The sequence below is a fragment of the Patagioenas fasciata genome, chromosome 10 (assembly GCF_037038585.1).
Source record: "Patagioenas fasciata isolate bPatFas1 chromosome 10, bPatFas1.hap1, whole genome shotgun sequence".
Taxonomy (NCBI): Eukaryota; Metazoa; Chordata; class Aves; order Columbiformes; family Columbidae; genus Patagioenas; species Patagioenas fasciata.
The window spans coordinates 19,209,405-19,228,439 of NC_092529.1; the positions used below are offsets into that span (position 1 = coordinate 19,209,405).

At 43.8% G+C, this 19,035-nt stretch overlaps 1 protein-coding gene and 1 long non-coding RNA gene across 7 annotated transcripts in view; one reads left to right on the plus strand and one right to left on the minus strand.

The window, feature by feature from the left end:
• The window catches only part of ADAMTS9 (ADAM metallopeptidase with thrombospondin type 1 motif 9), an 83,203-nt gene that overhangs the window by 47,307 nt on the left and 16,861 nt on the right, over window positions 1-19,035 (plus strand). For all 5 annotated transcript variants that reach the window (XR_010652050.2, XM_065845690.2, XM_065845689.2 and 2 more), the window contains 2 exons: window positions 11,681-11,848; window positions 16,249-16,422. Coding sequence is in view for 4 of the 5 variants with exons in the window: in XM_065845690.2 (XP_065701762.1) it covers window positions 11,681-11,848; window positions 16,249-16,422 (342 nt within the window). In the remaining variant the exon portion in view is untranslated. The remainder of the gene's footprint in view (window positions 1-11,680; window positions 11,849-16,248; window positions 16,423-19,035) is intronic.
• LOC139828793 (uncharacterized) lies at window positions 658-16,320 on the minus strand. Of its 2 annotated transcripts, XR_011740772.1 has the most exons (5): window positions 16,230-16,320; window positions 10,948-12,061; window positions 8,742-8,840; window positions 2,913-8,630; window positions 658-2,673 (listed from the first exon to the last, which is right to left on the minus strand). It is a non-coding gene; the product is annotated as an uncharacterized lncRNA (long non-coding RNA). The 2 variants fall into 2 exon arrangements; XR_011740771.1 differs by having other exon boundaries at window positions 2,913-8,840.

Consider the following 19,035-nt stretch of genomic DNA (forward strand, 5'->3'; position numbering starts at 1 on the left):
GTGGTATCACCTGGAGTTGCTTTAGCTCTGTCATCGATTGCAAACATCATTCTGTAGCTGTACATACTTCATCTATTGAGATGGAGTGTCACTACCATATTTTTTGGTCACTTTTGAAACAAGAGTATAGTATTAGCTGAAACTTTTCAGCAGTATGGATTTATGTATTTATGTAAAAGTGTATTTATTTTTCCAATATTGTTATTTAATTTTATATAAATATTGCATACATTTACAATGTTTAATGTTAATGTTGAACAGTGAAAATTAAAGACAAGTAGAATGTAATCATAAATGAATTTGTATAATGATTTCTTGAGTCTTTTGCTAAATTAAGATCATATACTTAGTTTTGGTAACTTCTACTAAATTTTCTGAAATGGTACTGCAATGTTCCATCTTTTGACTTGCTTTTATTTTACTTTGTTCTCCAACAGAAACTGTTATTCACAGTAATTAAACAGTTTAAAGTGTTATGTGTTACGAAGTTTGGATAACTAATTTCTTGCAAGCATCTGATTGGCTTAGCTTCACTCAAATTTTAGTAAAGTCATGACTGTAAAATACATAAAAATTAAAGCAGAGGGAGTCTGAAGAGTTCAACCCTCCATCCTCAGGCAAAATTCCACTGGGATTTTGAACAGTAAACAAGTGATTTTTATCTGACCGGTTAAATCCAGGTTTTAAAAATATAATTAAATGACTAAACAGATTCTGTATGTAAACGATCATTTTATAACAAGAGACTGCTGAGATGCCTTGTCATTATAATGTGTGTTCAAAGAGGACTAAGAGGAGGTAACACTTTTATTTCCTTGCTTGTTTAAGAACATGTATTTAAACATTGCAGAATTGTACACCATATGATAGACCTGACCTTTTTATTAAAATAATGCTTTAGAAAACATGCAGAGACTGTCACCAGGATACAGAGAGTGTTTTTTCTCCTCTGTCTTACGGTATGAATGCAGATCCCCATACACGCTCTCGAATACTGAGAGGAATTCTCACCGTGTTCTCCAGAACGAGGGAGATGCTCACAGATAATATTATCCATCTCTTCACTTAAAACCTGAGGCTGAACCCACTTCTGTCAGAGTAGATCTGCTCTTTGCAATAATCTCAGTGAATTTTGGTGCTGTAGAGCTCCGCATAATACCCAGCTGTATCCTGATATAATTTATGAATAATGCTGAATTCACTTGTCATGGGCTTCTCATTCTTTCCGCGTTAGGAAATGGGCACAGATAAGGTAAAACAATCATATCTCGCAGCACCAATTCCTGGTTCAGTCGAGTGAGTCATTTGGGCTTCACTGCACTGGGACAGTTATCATTTGACTTTGACCTGTGGAAAATCAGAGGGTGGGTTTCTTGATTCGTTTATTTAGGGGCTTGTTTTGTTTTCCTAAAAAGTATGATGATTTTGAAAGTAATCTGCTTTGCCAAATACTTATTGCTCTTGGGTATCAAAAGTTCTAGCTGCTAACACAATGGTTGTGTAGCTTTTAGTGCCTGCAAAACAGCGGTGTGAGCTTTGCCGCCTCTTTATCAAATGACCAGAAACGCTGCTACCTTAGTCTTTGAGGGTCTTTTGATCCAACAATGAAGAACTGGAAGCTTAGTGTAAAATAATTAGAATATTAGCTGGCTAAACACCAAACTCTGTTACTGTCGATGTGAATTTGGGTTTTTTGGCTTCGCAGGGCTCTTTGGCTGCACGCAAGGATGTGGGTAGCGGTGAAGGGGCTCTGGACGCGATGGGAAGCGGCAGGACTGCCTGGCCAGCATCTGGGTCAGGGAGCTGGCGCTCAGGAATTTTAATCTTAAAATTGGTGTCAATGGAAAGTTCAGGTTATTTGTATTTTACTCTGTTAAAGCCCCAACATGTTATTTATAAAATGCCCTCCCCATAAAGTTGGCTGAAAATAGGCTGTTCATCGGCAATATTCTCCATGTCATCGGTCTGATAATGTTCTTATCAGGCAGGATGTCAGCTCTTGCTACAGCAGAAGTGATAACCGGGGGCAGATTTGGTTGCAAGTGTATGTAACTCTGCTGTTCTCCTCCTCTCTGCTGCAGAAAATGAATTTGCTGTGACAGCAGCATTACTGAGCTGCTGTATGATGCTTTACACGTGTTTTTGCAATAACAAAGCCATCCTTGAAAAGGAAGCGATAGGCATGCTGAACTCTGCAGTCACTCAGTGATTCACGTTGCCTTTTCTGTCCTTCATTCATACGATGTTGGTTCAGGCTCTGAGACTGCAATAACAAGTCTCTATTTCTCTGTAGTGCCAGTTATTATCAGAAAACTAATAAAAACAATCCTACCCCTGTGGGGGAAGGACAAATGTTGTTGCAGCAGAGAGAGGCCTCACGTACAGTCCCAGCACCCACAACCCAGGCAGAGAGATGCACTGGGTGCCTTGCATGCCTTTAGAAAAACAGGTAGATGCCTTAGTCACAATTGAATAAAGCTGATCCAGACCAAAATGAGAACTTGGTAGCCTATGGGTATCCCCAACCATCTGTCTGAAGCTGTCTCCATCTCAGAGCTGTTCACTGTTCGCTTAGGCTGGCCCATCGAGGCTGAGGTCCCTCTTGGGTTCCCGGCTGCCTCCCCTCTAGGACCAGTCAGACCGACTGACGCCAGGGACTGCCAGTTTAGTGTGCTGATAAAAGGTGAGAAGTTGTCTGCTTTGATTTGCCAGTCAGAAAAAGGCTTTTGACAGTGCAGACCTCTTTGCTTTCATTTAAAAAGGCAAACCAGACCCATTTCAGCCATTCCCTGTACTCTGTCCTGTGTGTCACCCACCCAGAGCATCCCAGTGCCCAACTTCGGCCGTCCCCCCAAAACTGCGCATCCCTGAGTGACAGCTGTCTTACGGCCCACCCATTCACTGCCTCTTACCCTTTTGAGAGCTCATCCCAGAGAGCAGATGCAGTTGGGGTTTTTGTTCCAAGAGTCCCAGCCTGTTGCTCCTCTGGGGCAGCACTGATGGGTGCTCCTGCAGCTCTTTCCTCAGCTCCGTCCCTGCTGTCCCAGCCCAGGCTCAGAGCCGTAACTGATGTCTCTAAACAGCTTACAGGTGGGTGGAGCCAGTGGTACACAGGTGCCTGGTAGAGGAACATCACTTTATTCCTGTCTCGCTACTTCTAGAATCTCTGATTTTTATTTTCGTTTCCATTTTTGTTGTTGGCCTGTCGTCACCAGACATCTTTCATTGCCGCTTCTGTTTCTCCTTAAATAAGGAGAACTATGTGGGTATGCTTTTGCTATTGATTCTGCTGTCTCCTGTTTGCTAGTATTGAGGTTCCATGGGCAGGAAAACAACTATCAAAGCCCGTCTGCCACCCTGCAGGTGAGGGACCACCCTGCAGCACTGTGTGCTTAACACTGAGCCTGCACATAGGGGCTTTGCCTCCTGCAACTTAATGCTCAGCTGTTGCAATTCACACTCCTCCCTTGCAAGGCAACCCTCAGACTTTGCACGCTTTATGATCTGACCTGATGTTTAAGTGTAGTGTTTTTTAGTGTGATGGAGAGCTGAGAGGACCAGGCAGCTAGCATCCCCTCTAACCTCCATAATCCAGTGCCTGAATGCTGAGGAAGTACCAGGGTAAGGAGCTGCAGAAAATGGCCAGTCCTGTCTGCTCTCCTTCAATAGCCTCTCCTGTTGCTTCTGCAAGGACAGAAGTGAGCTGGAACAGTGGCTGGGCTGAAGAAGGTTGTTTTCTTGTATCTTGAAACTTTTCTTCTTCCCCCACCCCCAGATGCTGCATCTTTTTCCGAGTTTCCCAGTGCACTTTTGAAGTCAGAGTAAGTAACTCATTAGAATTCACTGATGTCCCTTACCACGTGTAGTCCAGCCCATGCTCCTGTCCGAACTTATGATGAAATACTTGCCTTTCTCCTCCCAGAGAAGTACCATGGCTGTTTGGCTTCATTTAGTGTGCCTCTGTGGTTGCCTTTCTACACCTCCCCTCTTACACATTTTCTAGATGAGGTGGTCATTTTCTTGGCTGTGCACAGCTGGCCTGAACTTGAACAAATGGTGGGACTGCTATTCAGCGATGCCTGGCCAGTAGTCCTCATGTCAAGGCTGGCCCATCCACAGCTGCTGACTTTGTAAAGTCTGCAGACCTCCTATATGCACACATATGCGCACACTCACACACACAGGAGAAATAAAACAATAAATAAAAGGGTAATTGCTGGGAACATTTGTCTCCCAAAGCGCTGGCTTTAAGCGCAGTAATTGAAATATGTGTTAGACTGCAGAAGACACTTTAGAACACTAACGTGCTTCCAAAGATGATCTGGGAAGTTCAGCATCTTCAAGCAGATCCCAGAGCTGGGCCTTAGGAAGCAATTTTGCCTGTGTTACACATTTGCACAGCCTACCACAAACTGCCAAATGCTGTTGCTCAGATTCTGGGGATTGTAGCATTTAGAAGCAAGGATGTGTGATGATGAGGGACACTAAGCACAGAGACATTTACTGTGTTTCTAACTTTCATTGTGACTGATTTGTGCTGTCATTAAAGAAAAACGATGTAGTCAATCTTGTTGCAAAGACACTTAATGCTCTATTCATGTTTTAATTTTTACTAGTTAACAGGGAGGGTGAGTGAGCCAGCAGCATGGATGAAAATCTGTCCGATGCCCATATTCAGGATGACACTATCTAATCCCTACTGCATTAAGCCAAGCTTTGTCTTTATGAAATTGGGGAGCAAAAAGCAGCCCAGCACTCCTACAAAACCCCCCTGTGTGATGCACACCTGTGCAATAGGGCTGACATTCCTTGGAGAGCTCTTTACCTTGTGTTTCCCTCCCAATGACACAGAGAAATCCTATTCTTGAATGGTACTTCTAAATGCCATTGTAATGCCACACTGTTCACTAAAAATGTGAAGTGTCAGCCTATGTTGCTTGCTGCTTCAGTTGCAGTGCCACAGCACTTAAAAGTGTCACAGCATGGAAAATAGGCTTCATCAATGCCTTCCACATCACACTATACAGGAGTGCTGGGTAACTCACGCATCCCCTAATTTGAGGAAATGCCATCCAACACCTCCCTCCCTGGGGAGACCTGCAGTGGCTATTTGAGGACTTTGTATTGTTTGTTGTTCAAGTTATATAGCATGGACTGGGGCAGAGATGCAGCTTTTAGGGCAGCTTTGTGTGTTCATAGCCCTCCTGATATCTGTACCTGGTGAAGTTTTTGTACAGGATGTAACAACAGGGCAGGGGAAATGGGGGAAGAAGGTGCTACCTAGTAGGTGGACACCATAGAAGAGGAGATGCATGGCTGCTTCTGCTGTAGTTACCTGCTTTTCTCCCATAATCCTGAGAGGTTTCTCAGCTCTGGTAAATTATTGTATTCACTTCAGTGCTCAGGACCTTAAATCTTGCAGGAGTTAAAAAGCCCAAGAGCATCCTTTCCTCTGAATAGTTGGTGTAGCTGGAGGAACAGGCTTCAGACACGCCAGCCTCTTCCCCTGCTACAACAACACATGGAGTTCTACCTTTTTCTTTGAGAAATTTCCTTTTATTTTTTTTTTCTATTTTTCTTTTTTTTTAAGCCTGTTACGAGACATCATGTGAAGTCACTTGCAAGTCTCTGCAGCCTAGCTCAGCAGTGGGAAGGTGAAGGTTTATTGGATTGTTTTATTTCTCCCTTTTGCAAATAATCACTTGGGAAACTCTGTTCCTGTGCTGCAGAGCTGCGAGCAGAGCAGCCAGAGGATGGATACCCCATGTGTGCTGCAGAGCCAGGATGAGCCAGCATGGGTGTTCCATCTCACCCAATGCCCGGGGCGAGGAGCACTGCTCGGGGACACTGTGGTTCAGCACACCCAGGGCCACCCTTTGACTCCGGGAGGGCTCCTCAGGACATTTCCACAGGGCTTCTGGGCAATGCTCGCTGACGGTCTTGGACTACACACTCCATAAATCCCTAATGTACATGTATTTTTTTTCACTCCTCCCATTTCTTAGGGCAGTCAGCATGGATTAAGCATTTCTAAAGCCTCTTTTAAACTGCAGTACACTGCTTTGGTTTGTTTTGCTCAGGTCTCTGGTCTAGTTGCCCTCCCTTGAATGGAGAGACTATTCTTCCCTTTTAAATGTACAAAAATCACATGTATTGTCTGGCCTTGTGCCAGCTATAATCACTGTGACCATGCGCTCTCAGCAGCTGTGTGTGTTAAGGTGTAGCGCTCTCTCACAGTTTTGCAGGGAAGGAAAGTCCATCTGGGGGATCCCATTCCTGTGCACCGGGTTCCCACCCTGCAGACATGGTCTTCTCGCTCTGCTGATGCAGCCGAGCATGAGACTTTGCTAAAGGTGGAAGGAACACGGTTTGAAAGCAGCTAGGAGCAAGTATTTCCTAAACAACTCCTGCAGCCACTGAAGAAACCATACCATGGAGCTGCACTGGCCGTTGTTTTAAGCTTGTTACTTGTCTCACTGAATCCAAAGGAGCTACCTGCTAAAATACTTAACTGTTGGGAAGTTAATTAAGTTCATTCGGATGCCACAGAGGCTCTGTTGCTGGATAATACACAAAGGCTCAGGTGTTTTAAGACTTCTAGTAAAGGTTCAGCTGATGAGGAATGATCCAGGCTTCCTATGGTGGTGTGTTTTCTGATGTATTTTCTGCTCAAAAGGTTTCAGAGGTACAGATGTCATACAGCTGCGATTTCAGCATCTGATAGCAGCAGCATGAATTATAGTAAGAGCTGACGTGGACTAATAGGATGCTGAAATGTAACTATGAGGGTACGTGGTTTGGCTCTGCCTGTAGCTGGAGAAGCTCATTGACATCCAGGAGCACAACCCTTCATGGGAAGGGGGCGTAAAGCATGTAGGGCTCTGCCGTTTCTCTGTTTTATTTCATCTAGCACATTTCAGATCAGATTGTTGGAAAGGATGACCAAGGGCTTACTTACAAGCACTTACTTTCTACATAATCTTGAATGTGTGGAAATCTAAACCCACAAGGATTGCTTTTAATTTCCTCCAAAAAGTTGCTCCTGGCAGAATCCTGATAAAGCCGTTTTCAGTCTAATTCTTCCCAGCCCTGCCCTTGGTGAGCTATTGGAGCATACCTATCTTTGGGAATTCATCTGGTGATCAATCCAGCTTGCATTCATTATCTCAAATACCTCCCATATCGTTGGCTGGTGCCTGGATAAGTGGTCTGACAGCATTTTCTGAAACCTTTCACTTTTGGGGGAGAATGTCCCCAGGTTCTTGCTGGTGGTTTGATTTTTCTTTCCCATATCTGAGCTTGCTTGTTCAGTGCAGAAAATTAAGGAGAAGCAGAGACGTTCTGTAGCTCTTGATTGCTCTGTGCTGCCTTTTTCTTTTCATTAAGATTTGCGAAGTTGAGCCCTGGGTTGTTGAGTCCTTTCGGTGTCAGACAAACCTCGCTCCCAGCTCTCAGCCTGGCAGTGGCACGGCCGCAGCACGAGCTCCCGATGCAGAAGAGCAGGTCCCAGTCCCCTGCAGCAGGGTCACAACCCAGCCCAACCAGCCAGAAATTTTATACACATTTTTAAGAGCTTTTGGTGTACGTATTCTGTTTTGTTTTCTGCTACCAGCCTGGTGAATCAGGTAGGAGCCTTCTTATGTTTGAGAGTTCTTACTGAACAAGATGTACCCTCGTCTTTCAAAGTATCAGAATAGGGAATGCAGCAAGTGGTAGTTTAAAGCAATTTGCATGCACTTAGTAAAATAACCTTCGTCATTCCTGAACTCTGAAATGGAAAACAAATTTCTGTGGAAACAAAAACACAGGCTTGCTGCTGCGCTGGAGCAGAGCAATACATCGCAGGAGAGATTTAGCATCGTGTTCTGACCTTTCTGGAAACTGTTGATATGGAAATATTTTTGTCGTATTTATTTAAACTTTTTTCTTGCATTTATAGAAACTGGGCAGTATATTTATTTGAAAAAAACACCGCAGCATGCCAGTCCCCGGTTGTTGGCATGTTAACAAAACTAGTCACGCAATAAACATAATACCCTTAAATCTCTGCTCAAGTGCTTTCATCTTAATGCTCTTAGGAAAGTCCTTTTGTTCTTATTCTCCATGTAAAGCAGCAGGTGTGACTGCGGTGATTTTAGGAGATAATAAAGATAATAACAAGAGGAAAGTTTACTAGAGGCTTCAGTGTAATGGCCATAGCTGATTTTTGAAATAATAATTCTCTACTATTTGATGTGTCACGGTCATCTCGGGCTTTTTTTAAGAAACAACACAATATGGTGTTTTTGCATCCTCCTCTGTGCCTGGCTATCCTTCCAGGTTCACCCAGGGGTGTTATTTGCTGCTGTGGTTCAACCACAGGCTGGAAACAGCATTTCAGAGCAATACTTTCCAGCATTCAAGTGGAGGCAGAGGCAGGCTGACCATGGGCATGCTCAAATGCACGTGATCCTTGACTCTAGGAAGCTGGTTAGGGAAAAAAGTCAATACGATACCTTGGCTAGACCTTCAGGGCTGGATCCAGAGGTGACTAAAATAGTAGAAATCTTTCTGTTGACTTCAAAGAGCTTTGGATGAGGTGGTGTTGCACAGAGGACCACCCATCCGTGCCCGATACTTTGAAGTATTTTCTATGGGAGATGGGGGTAGGAAAGCAATCAGGAAAAATAAAGAGAAATATGAAAGGAGTGGTTTTGTCTGTGCTATTCAAATGTTTTAAAGACGGCAAGGTCAAAGCTTACCTCACTATGGCACTGTTATTTATAGGTACCGTAAATGGACAGCAATGTTTGCAGTGATGAAAAGAGTCCTGATAGCAAAACGCAAAGTTTCTCCGGGATCTGAAATAAATGATGAGGCTGATGTCAGTAGCTAGGTGTATTGCTTCCCTAAGTCACATGTGTTGAGATGAAGCTCACTATTAAATTATTTTCTGCATGTGGCTAACATATGATTAAAATATGTGTGCCAAATAAAAGTTGGAAACACCTGAGACAAATTAGAAGGCAGTTATGAAGTAAACTCTTTGCAAAGGAATTTTCAGTCTCTCGGTTACATTAGATTATTTTACCTCTCTCTTCTGTCAGTGCAAATGAGATCATAAGTCACGTGTTCATGAAAGCAAATGGGTGGTTTAGATCTAAAAACTGACAGCTGCCTCACTTTGATTTATATTAAAGACAGGCATGGAAGTCATTAATTCCAGCATCTTGGGAATTACTTTTAAGTATTAACAAAATTAGGCAAATTATGCCTAAAGCTCTGGGTGCACTGAGGTGTGCATGCAGGCTTGTTTGATGGTGGGATGGCAAAATAAATGTCAGAATCAGAATCCATGCCAAAGTTAAGCAATTTGTAGAAGGGAGATAATATGGTGCTAGTCATTTCCAAAATTGTTAATTATGAGACTGAATATTTATCAATCAACATCAGGTCAAAAACATGCTTGTGTTGTTGCACAATGTGGTTTTCTTCCGTTAGAGTAAGTAGTGGATCCAATATATTTTTAAATTAGATAAAAGATGTGTTTGACTATACCAGCTTGGGATGTGGGGCAAGAGAGAGTCCTGATCAAGTGTGTGAATTTACCCTTGAGCTTTAACTGTCCCAGTGAAATGGCATCAACTTGCATGGAGAGCACTTACTAAGGAGCACTTGGATTTTTGCTAAAGTATCAGTATTGGCCTTTAGTCCAAAGACTTAGTAGGATGAAAACATTAGAAGTTTGCAATGGGTTTGGTAGGATTTGACATTTCCTTCTTGCTGCTGACTTTCATTGCCTGGGCAACGATGTAGAAAGAATGAAAAAAAAAGAATTTGTGATGCAATGTGAAGTCTTATAAAGACAGGATAACATTAGCTCAACCATTTCTCTGTTGATATTAAAGAAAAAAGGTGAAATTTATTAATCTGGGTAAGTCGTGAAAGTCGTGGTTTAGAACAAGGAACAGCATTCCCTCTGTTTCTCAGTGCAAGGTAGAATGCTGTGTTGCTCTTTGGGGTTTTTGGCCTATCTTGAAATTGGAGCTGGGCTCAGAAAAACTCAGAGGTGCCCATTCCTCAGTGCCCATCACTGCCATAGTCTCCCCTGGCTTCCCAGCCTCTCGCCTAGAGCATTGTTAAAGGCATTAAACCCTATTGATCCTAAGGGACCTCAGCTGCCTTTTCTCATTCTGTAACAGTCCTGCAGCAGGAAAACAGCCTTTTCCAGGACATCACTTATCCAAGCTTTTAAGCAGCAATGTCTCATCTTGTGAGTTGCATCTATTTCCATGTTGGTCTGAACTTTTCCATTTCAGAGCAAGTTACTGCTCTGTTGCTGGTTTTTTGTACACCTCTTAACACAACAGGGGCTGAATGAGTTGGAAGTAGTGCTGTAATTTAAAATAATCACAGCTGTCAATGCATATGCCAATTTCTGTTCTAATGGATCTTCCAAAGGTGCTACGTATGTAAATTGTAGGGGGTTTAGGTTTCAAATGTATTCATAGGCTGGGAAAAACCTGGGCTGTGATTTATTTCTTAGGAAATACACTGAACAAGTGTCTCCAAAATGAAGGGAGAAGCACCTCATCTCTGAAAATAAAGCAGAACATTTTATATTGAGAGATGGTTGAACCAGTGTGTTTGTGCTCAAGGATTAAACCAGGATTCTTGTGACATAGCATGTAATGACTTGCATAACATGTGATGGAGAAATTGCAGCTGAGTCTCTGGGTGCATCATGCTGAGTAAGAGGCTTGTTCTACACGAAACTGTCATATTAAATTCTTGTAGTGATTCCAGACCCCTTTGATTCCTAAATCTTTTGGAGGAGACTAATCTGAAATCAAAGTGAAGTTGCTTGAGGTTTGCATGCCAGAAGTGGCCACTTTTGAAAAAGTTCAGTGAACCTGCAGAGAGAGGTTGAAATTAGTTGCTTCACTACAAAGCTTTCAGCTAACATACCTGCTGATTTGCTTTTTGCTTTGATTCTTCAGGCTCTGCCTTCTTGCCACCTTCTGAGTTGTTTTCAAAATGCGTAAATCTTAAGGATGAGCACGTCCTGGTTTCAGTCTGTTTAGTAAAACAAACCAACCAAACAAACAAAAAACCCCAAACAAACAAACAAAACCCTCACAAACTTGGTAAAACAAACCTAAGCTCAAATATTGAGGACATGGAAAGACTGCTTTTTTTGCTCTTCTGCCTTGTCCTTTGTGCAGTTATTTCCCTCTGTGAAGGTGTATATTGCACTTTATTCTCCTGATTTACCAACATTTGACCTCCCTTTGTACCAAGGTAAATGGGAATGGTCCCTTTCAAGTTCTTCTAAGCAGATACTGAGGGCTCCTGCCTTGATCCCTGTAAGATGACTCTGCTCCTTTGAAACCGCTGGAGCAATGCCAGGAATCCAGCCTGTTATCCCTGCTGAATGTCAGCTGCTTTCTCTATTTCGATATTGGCATTTTGAGGGGCTTTGACCGAGAATATCATGCAATATTAAGTGCAAATGCGAGTATTTCCAGCGGTTAAATTCTGCCCTTCTGTATCCCCCTCAAGCTTTGCATAGGCTGCTGGGGACATGGGGATGTGCTTTTTGGTTCAATTAAAAGAAAATGCCCTGGGTAGCCATGGCCCATGTATAACCATGTAGATGGCCCTGCATGAAAGCTGATCTGTTGTTACTTTATATTCACAGTGTTCTGTCTCCTGTGGAAGGGGCCAAAGGCACCGCAATGTGTACTGTTTGACAAAGGAAGGGAGGCATGTAGAAGAAGATTATTGCAAGCACCTTGCTAAGCCCAATGTGCAAAAGAAATGCAGAGGGGGCAGATGTCCGAAGTGGAAAGCAGGAGAGTGGGGACAGGTGAGACGTGTTGTATACCCTTTTGCACCCTTTGGCATTCTTCCTCTGTCAAATTGGTTAGAAGCTGGTTTTCACATCACTTCTGTCTTCTTGAATGTTTCAAGGGTTAAAGTTCTGAGCCACATCCTCAGGTGATGTAAATCAGTGGAGCTTCATGGATAGCAGTGGGGCAGCACTGATTTGATCGGAGAACTTGCAACTTTTAGTATCTATCTGAAAGCAAAATCCATGTTGTATATTTTAAGTTTCTGCTAGAAAAGGCATTAGTAGATAATATTAAAGAGGTTCTAGTATTTATTCACGTTATTAAAATTGTATTTATTTAACTATGTCACATCCCAAGAAAAATCTTCCTTAGTTTTGAGAAAACTGAAATTAAGTTTACTGTCAGCTTCCTGGGAAAGTCTAAAGAACAATCAGAGCTGTTCACTAAAAATGCTTTTCACCTCCTTCTGTTTCTCGACAATCTCATCACTTGATTTTCCTTCATTAATAAGTCAGACACTGAAGCATAGAGCAGAGGCTGCTGGAAATGTGAAAGTGCTTGGAGTTATTAAACATCTTGTTTGCTGAAAGCATACCTTGAATCCTTGTTTTGCTGAAAATAATGTCTTTGTCATCACCTTGAATCTGCTGCATCACATTTTTATCTCTGATCCTCACTTTTCTCTCTACCTCATTAGTCTGCTAATCAGCAGTATTATTGAAAATCCCAGACTAAATGAACTGTTAACTTGTAAAACATCATGTTCTCCTGCTGTCTGTCTTCCAAATTAAGGTACAAAACACCAGTTCTCACTGTATGCAAGTTCCCTGAAAGATAAACCATTAACATCTCTACAGGCACCCGTGCAAGTGTTAGGACTAGGACAGCACACTTGTATAATGTTGACTGTTCACAAAGACAATAAACCTACTGATGTTCTGTTATTTTTTTCAGACTTGTGTTTATTTTTTTAGTGCTTACCTTTGAGTCCATAGAGTAGGAGTATTTGCCGTTACTTGTGTAAAGGGTTAAACGTGCATTTGCCATGGAGGTTCAGTTACTGAGGTCTGGGTTTTTTACCCAAGGTATGGCTGGGAGCGCCAAGGTAGCCCTGCATAGCCCTGTGAGATGCACAGCACTGCTTCCAGATTGGAAATTAAGTCAATATTATTACCTTTATTACTTGCAGGACCGAAACCTCAATTTTATACAGGAAGCTAGACTGAAAAGAAACGTGAGGCCATTAGATAGTCTTGTCATATCCAATCTGCACCTTACTGAAAGTGACTGCTCCTGAAAGCAATTTTTTACAGCTAGTAACTGTAAACATAATAATGTAATGGTCTGTCGATTGCGTTAAAATACTCTAATGTTAATTGATAAAAGTAAGTGTTTCAAAATTTCCAATGTTCCACCGCACGATCGGAGTTAATTTCATGCAAGCGGAGAAAGAAACCCAAGTTATTAGAAGGATGAAGGTGATTTATGGCCTGAGGTAATCTCTTGTGACTAGGCAATTAAGGAATATTTGTATGCTAATGATCAGACTAAGAATAGGCAGGCATTTCAACATGTCTGGTAGCACAGCAGCCTAGGTCCCTGATGCTGTAAGTGCTCAGCCAGCCAGGTTCGTGTTTTGGGGAAAAAAAAACAGAGGTAGAAACACCCATTCTGCAATATCAAACTGGGCTTTTTAAAGGTGCATGAAGTGCTCTGACTTGGCCTCCTCGTGTCCTGATCCTCACTTGTGCTGGCAGCGTTTCTTTGCCTGTGACAGATGAACAGCAGGACTGTTGGATGTTCGGAGCGCTGGCCGCGGCCGTCCCTGCGAGAGGTGCGCAGGGCTTGCACAGCTTGGCAAAAGCTTTAATGCCTCAGAGCCGAGGTGCATTTAGGTACTGAACTGCTCATTAAGGCTGTGGAACAGGCAAGGGTTTGGCACCCTGAATACCCACTAGATCAGGATCTAAATGGGCATAGAAACTCCGTGTCACCTTCCACATCACCTGTGACACGGTTCAAAATAAGAGCCCTGACCAGTTTGCACTTAGATACTATCGAAAAGGCTTTCTGAAGGTCTAATTGCCTCCAAGAGATAATCCCAAAGCTGAGCTGATGTGAGCTGGCCGCCTTTTGTCCTGGGTAAACCAGCTAAAGTCTGTGTGAGAGATACGGCAAGGTTTTCCCATAAAAGCACGTCCTCCTTGTCACTGTACGTGTACAGGACCTGTTGCGTGTGCCTTTAGGTTGGTTTGGTTTGGGTTTTTTTCTTTTCCTTTTGGGAAAAGGAACGCTTAAGAAGAAACAGGATTGAAAAATACAGGAATGGTTAAAAATGAATCCCAGCTGGCCAAGCTAAGTGCTCCGCTCCCAGGTTATTTTCGCTCTGGATGTTTTGTATTCAGAGGCCAGCTAATTCTTTTCTAGATTGTTATGAATCCACTTTCCTGCAGCAAAGCATTTTAATATATCTGTAATAATAAGAAGGGAAGAAAATAAGGCTTTTTCTCCAAGTTTTAGATGTGCTTGTGTCTGCACTGAAATGTCAGATTTAATGTGTTTGCATCTCCTAAGTAGTATCAATTATGGCCATTTACCTTTCACTTAGCAAAAATACCAATATTTATTCTGCTCTCTGGTATTTACATATTTCAGTTACAGGCTGAAATCCAGCCCTGTCTAGAAACACAGGTAGAGCACCAGTTAGAACTTCTCCATAGATGAGCTGGCACTTGGCAGTGTGGTGAAGAACTTTATCAGTGGAGAGAGGAGCGCTCCTAGGAAAACATATAGACTCGGTAGAAAGGAGAAGCAGGCTGCCTGGCTCGTGGCATCCCATAGAGGAATATATAAATACAGCAAAAGTTGGCTGCCCCCAAACTGACTGTCTTCTGGCAGTGTCGGCCGGCTGGATTTCCCCAAGGCAGACACAGGTTGGCTGACCAGTATTCTGGATTAAAATAGCCAGGAATGGTGTTTAAAAACACCTTTTCTTGTCTCTTGCAAACCGAAAAGCATTTTAGAGCATGGTGTGCATCCTGGTGTATTTGTTTCTCCATGTTTGTACCCATTATTCAGTTTAACGGTCCTCTATGGAATGCACAGGACAAACGGCACCGTTAATCACAAGGACAAGGACGTAGCACAGCATATGGGAAGCATTTGCATCACCAGTGACAGAGAGCAACTGCTACTTTCAAAAGTGACACACACCAAACAAAAAAACACCCCTACCTTCTTACAAATATTTAGAGCCAGGCGAATATTCACTGTCAGCTTTTCTTTGGTCCTCTCGGCTTTATGGGGCGTTCAGATAGTAAAGCAAATGGTATTAAGGGAGGAACACTCTGCAGAAGAGAGAATTGCTTCCCCATTAAGCACCACTTAATTCTCTGCTCGCTTTTATACCTATTGTAATAATGGGCTCTAAACTTGTTTTTTTAGTTCCAGATGTATTAATAAGTTTGCTCATATTAATTGTAAACTCAGCAAATGGCTAATCACAATAGCTGTGTTTTAAATGCGTATCTTTGATTTTTACATGCTTTCTTCTATAAATGCAAATTATTTTTATTCCAAATCTATATCATGTACTTTAAGATCTAACAAGGAAGAATCCATACCAGAGGGACATTAAGTACTGTTAAACATATTACAGTGTGCAGTCACAACAAGAAGAAAAGTTGCGTGAAAGAAAAAGCAAGCTGTTAAAAGCATTGTAGCGTAGATAACAATTTGAAGATGTCCGAGAAACACAGAAATTCAGGCTTTTCTGGCTATGCCTAGAAGTGAGGAGAAATGTGCCCACAGTGTAATGACAGAAATGTGAAATGCAGTTAATCTAAAGAAGACATTTATTTTCACAAACTAACAGTATCTCCTGCTTTATGTGCATGTGCATGTTTAGATGCCTGCTGAAAGAAATCCCAGCTGTATCACACCTCTACCCCTCTACTGCTACAGACCAACTTCTCTATAATTCAAGTTTGCTTTCATTAAAGTCCACTCCAGTGACACTTGTGGCATTTGATATATTTTGAACTATTACTTTTTTGAGCCGAGTGCCTAAGAAGTAATACACAAAGCCTTGCCACCTCCGGCATGTTGAGATGGTTTAGCGGTGCCGCTATCTCCAGAGGTTTTTGTTGTATAAATCCTGTCTGGGAAATCCTGACTTCACTGAAACCAACGGCAAAAATTCCCGCTGGCTTCAGCGGAGCAGGATTTCAGCCTCTCTGCTCTGCCCTTGCAAAATTTTCCCCTTGTACAATGAAAAGCCTCACCTGAAAGTTAAAACGCTGGCATTAGAGCTTTGCTATCGCTGCCGTTGAGCCCAGAGCAGAGGGTGAACCCTGGGAACTTACCGTGACAGCTGCGACGGGAATGGCCACTCACCTTTTGTCCCTTCCTCCAGTGCTCGGTGTCCTGCGGCCGGGGCGTCCAGCGCCGCACCGTGCACTGCCACAGCGGCACCCCGAAGGCAGCCCCGGAGGCAGAGTGTGACCCGGCCAGCCGTCCCCCGCCCCAGCGGGACTGCCACCTCCCCGAGTGCCCCACGCACCACTGGGCAGCCGGCGAATGGCAAGCGGTAAGCGGGGTCCCCCCCTCCGCCCTTCCTGGGGTCACGTCACTTGTGCTCTCAAGCGTGGAGCGCGGGACGATGCTGGAGACCGGGGGGGTCGCCGATCCTGGAGATGGGGTTTTGGGGCTGCAACCCGGGCTTGCCAAAAAGAAAGCAGAGGAAACGCTCATGTGTGCCAGCTGGAAGAGGGAGCAGAGAGATACTTCCGTGGGGTTTATTGCTTTGTGCTGCCCTGTGTTTGGCTGGAGCCTATGCAAATATCAAGTAGGTTTTAGCTAAGGTGGATTTGGGGCTGTTCCTGGAGGCTGAGCCCTGCCATACCGCTCTGGCGGTGAGCCCTGTGCCTGTGGGTTTGAAGAAACTGGGGAATATTGGTAATTCCCGCTTTCCTGCCCTGTTACCCCAGCTCCTTCTGACAGCTCTCTCCTTTGCTGAGCTCCTGGTCTGTGCTTTTCCCAAGCCATGAGCAGCGCTGAGATGAGTTGTCCCATGGGAGATGGTGCTTTTCTGAGTGAGCAGCATCTGTCTACAGCAAAACCAGCTCCTTAGGCTGGATCGGGGGATAAAGCTACTGCTCTGGTGATTCGAGGGGAGTGACTTGGACTTACCTGCAGTGTCGGCGATGGGTGGCAGAAGACAAGGGGACTCTGGGCAGGAGGAATGGGTCCAGGGGAAGCCCTCCCATGGGGTGCTGTGGCAGGCTTCGAGTGCGCAACAGGTTTTGGCAGAGAAAGTTCAGACCAGGCACCAAAATTATTATTTTCATTCTGGTTTTGTTACATTTTTAGCCATCCCTGGGTACCAAAGTCCTGCCTTGGTTCTCCTCCCTCCCTGTCTCGCTGTCCCAGGTTCTCCCCTGCTGTGCAGGGACTGCCAGCCTTGGAAATGGGAAAGGCAGTGGAGCTGCCAGCTCTGGGGAGCTGACTCCTGTGTCACACAGCCTGCAGAAAAGGTCACCACTCCTATGGAGATTATGTGCTTGTCACATAGGGAGAAGAGGATGGCCCATCATGGGCCCTTCATGAGGATGCAGGGGATGGACAGGGGCAGAAGATTCCTCTTCTGCATGGCCCAGGGAGGTCTTGAAGGAGATGAAATTGGTCAAGGTCTCTTTGCCTGCCAAGACAGTGTGAAGAGGCTGGGGTGTCAATCAAAAACAAAATAGGGCCTCCTGCTCTGATAACAAAAGATGGAAAGGCACCGCCAGCTTCCTGCTCAAAATCTTGATGTTTACAGACTCAGAGACACTTCCAGAGCTGCCTTTATTGTGTCACTGAAAAGAAAAAAAAGAAAAGAAAAAAAAAGGAGAATAAGAAAAGGAAATTTACTGATAAGAAAAAAAGCACATGCAGAGGCTGCGCAACTGTTCTGCTGCAGCTGGAAAGAAATTCAAGGTGAAGGCAGCATCTGCTTTCCCCTCATCTTCCCTTCCTCACGAGCGTGTTCTTGGCTCATTACTGCGTGGATCACCCCGGACTGCAGCCAGCTGAGTGCGTGACATTAGATCATAACCCACCACCATGATGTCTTGACCTGACTGGGATGATACAAACAAATTTAGTTTAAATTCCTTGGTCTCGGCAGTGCTGGATGTTGCCCTATAATCCTGTGTAATGCAGCCACAAGTACCAGAGGCCAGAGGGGACCGTGCCCCGTTCTCACCTGCCCAGGAACCGGAGTGGGATAGGATGCAGCAGGAGGCAAAGCCGAGCTGACCAGGCAGTGGTACCCTATGGAAACATCCCAGCCTGAAAAAAAACCATAGGAATGGCTGAGGAGGCTCCAGCAAATTCCTTGCAATGAACTTGTGCTTTTACAGAGCCCAGTTAATTTCTTCAGCTAATAAAATTACAGGCAGCAAAGTAGGTCACCAAACATCATTCAGTTACAATCCTTACCCAATGGTGTAATTAGCCCTGAAAAGCCACGGCTCCTACCCCATCCTTTCCCCATCTTTTCTTAATTTTTGCAATTTTTCAAACTAGTGGTGAGAGGCTCCTGCCTGCCCTCACCCAGCCAAGCCCTTGGTGGGAGGTGGATGCTGATGTTTACCTAGGTTTTCCAGGACTCCCCATTGCATGAGGGAAATTTTTAACGTGTTACAGAGATCTCTTTTTTTCCCCAGGGAAGCTTTGCTAGGGGGGTGCACTGGAAGTTTCCTGACCCATAAGCGACCGTTAATAGAAACATGCAGGAGATACCCAATGTGAGCTCACACTTTGGCTGACTCCAACCAGTTCTTCTTCTCAGCGCTTCTCGTTTTCTTTCGATGTACCCAGTGAAAAGAAGTAATAGCACTTTCTCCCCAGCCATAGGTACTGGCTGCATGTTATTTATAGTGAGGAGGCTCAGATTGCATTAGTGTTCTCTGAGCAGGGAACGGCAATGAACCCTAATTGACAGGAAAGTGGGGATGTAAAGTAACATCCCAGTGCTGTCATCTTCTTGATTTCTTGTCTTTAAAGGAAATCTGTCAAGAGGGTGTTGGGTTTGGTTTTTTTATTGTTCCTTTTTTGTTGTTGTTTAGAAAAAAGTTGGTCTTGCCAATGAAAAGGAATAGGGAATTTATTGGAAACCATTTATTGCTCTGTTGGTGTATCACCATTAATTAGCTGTTCT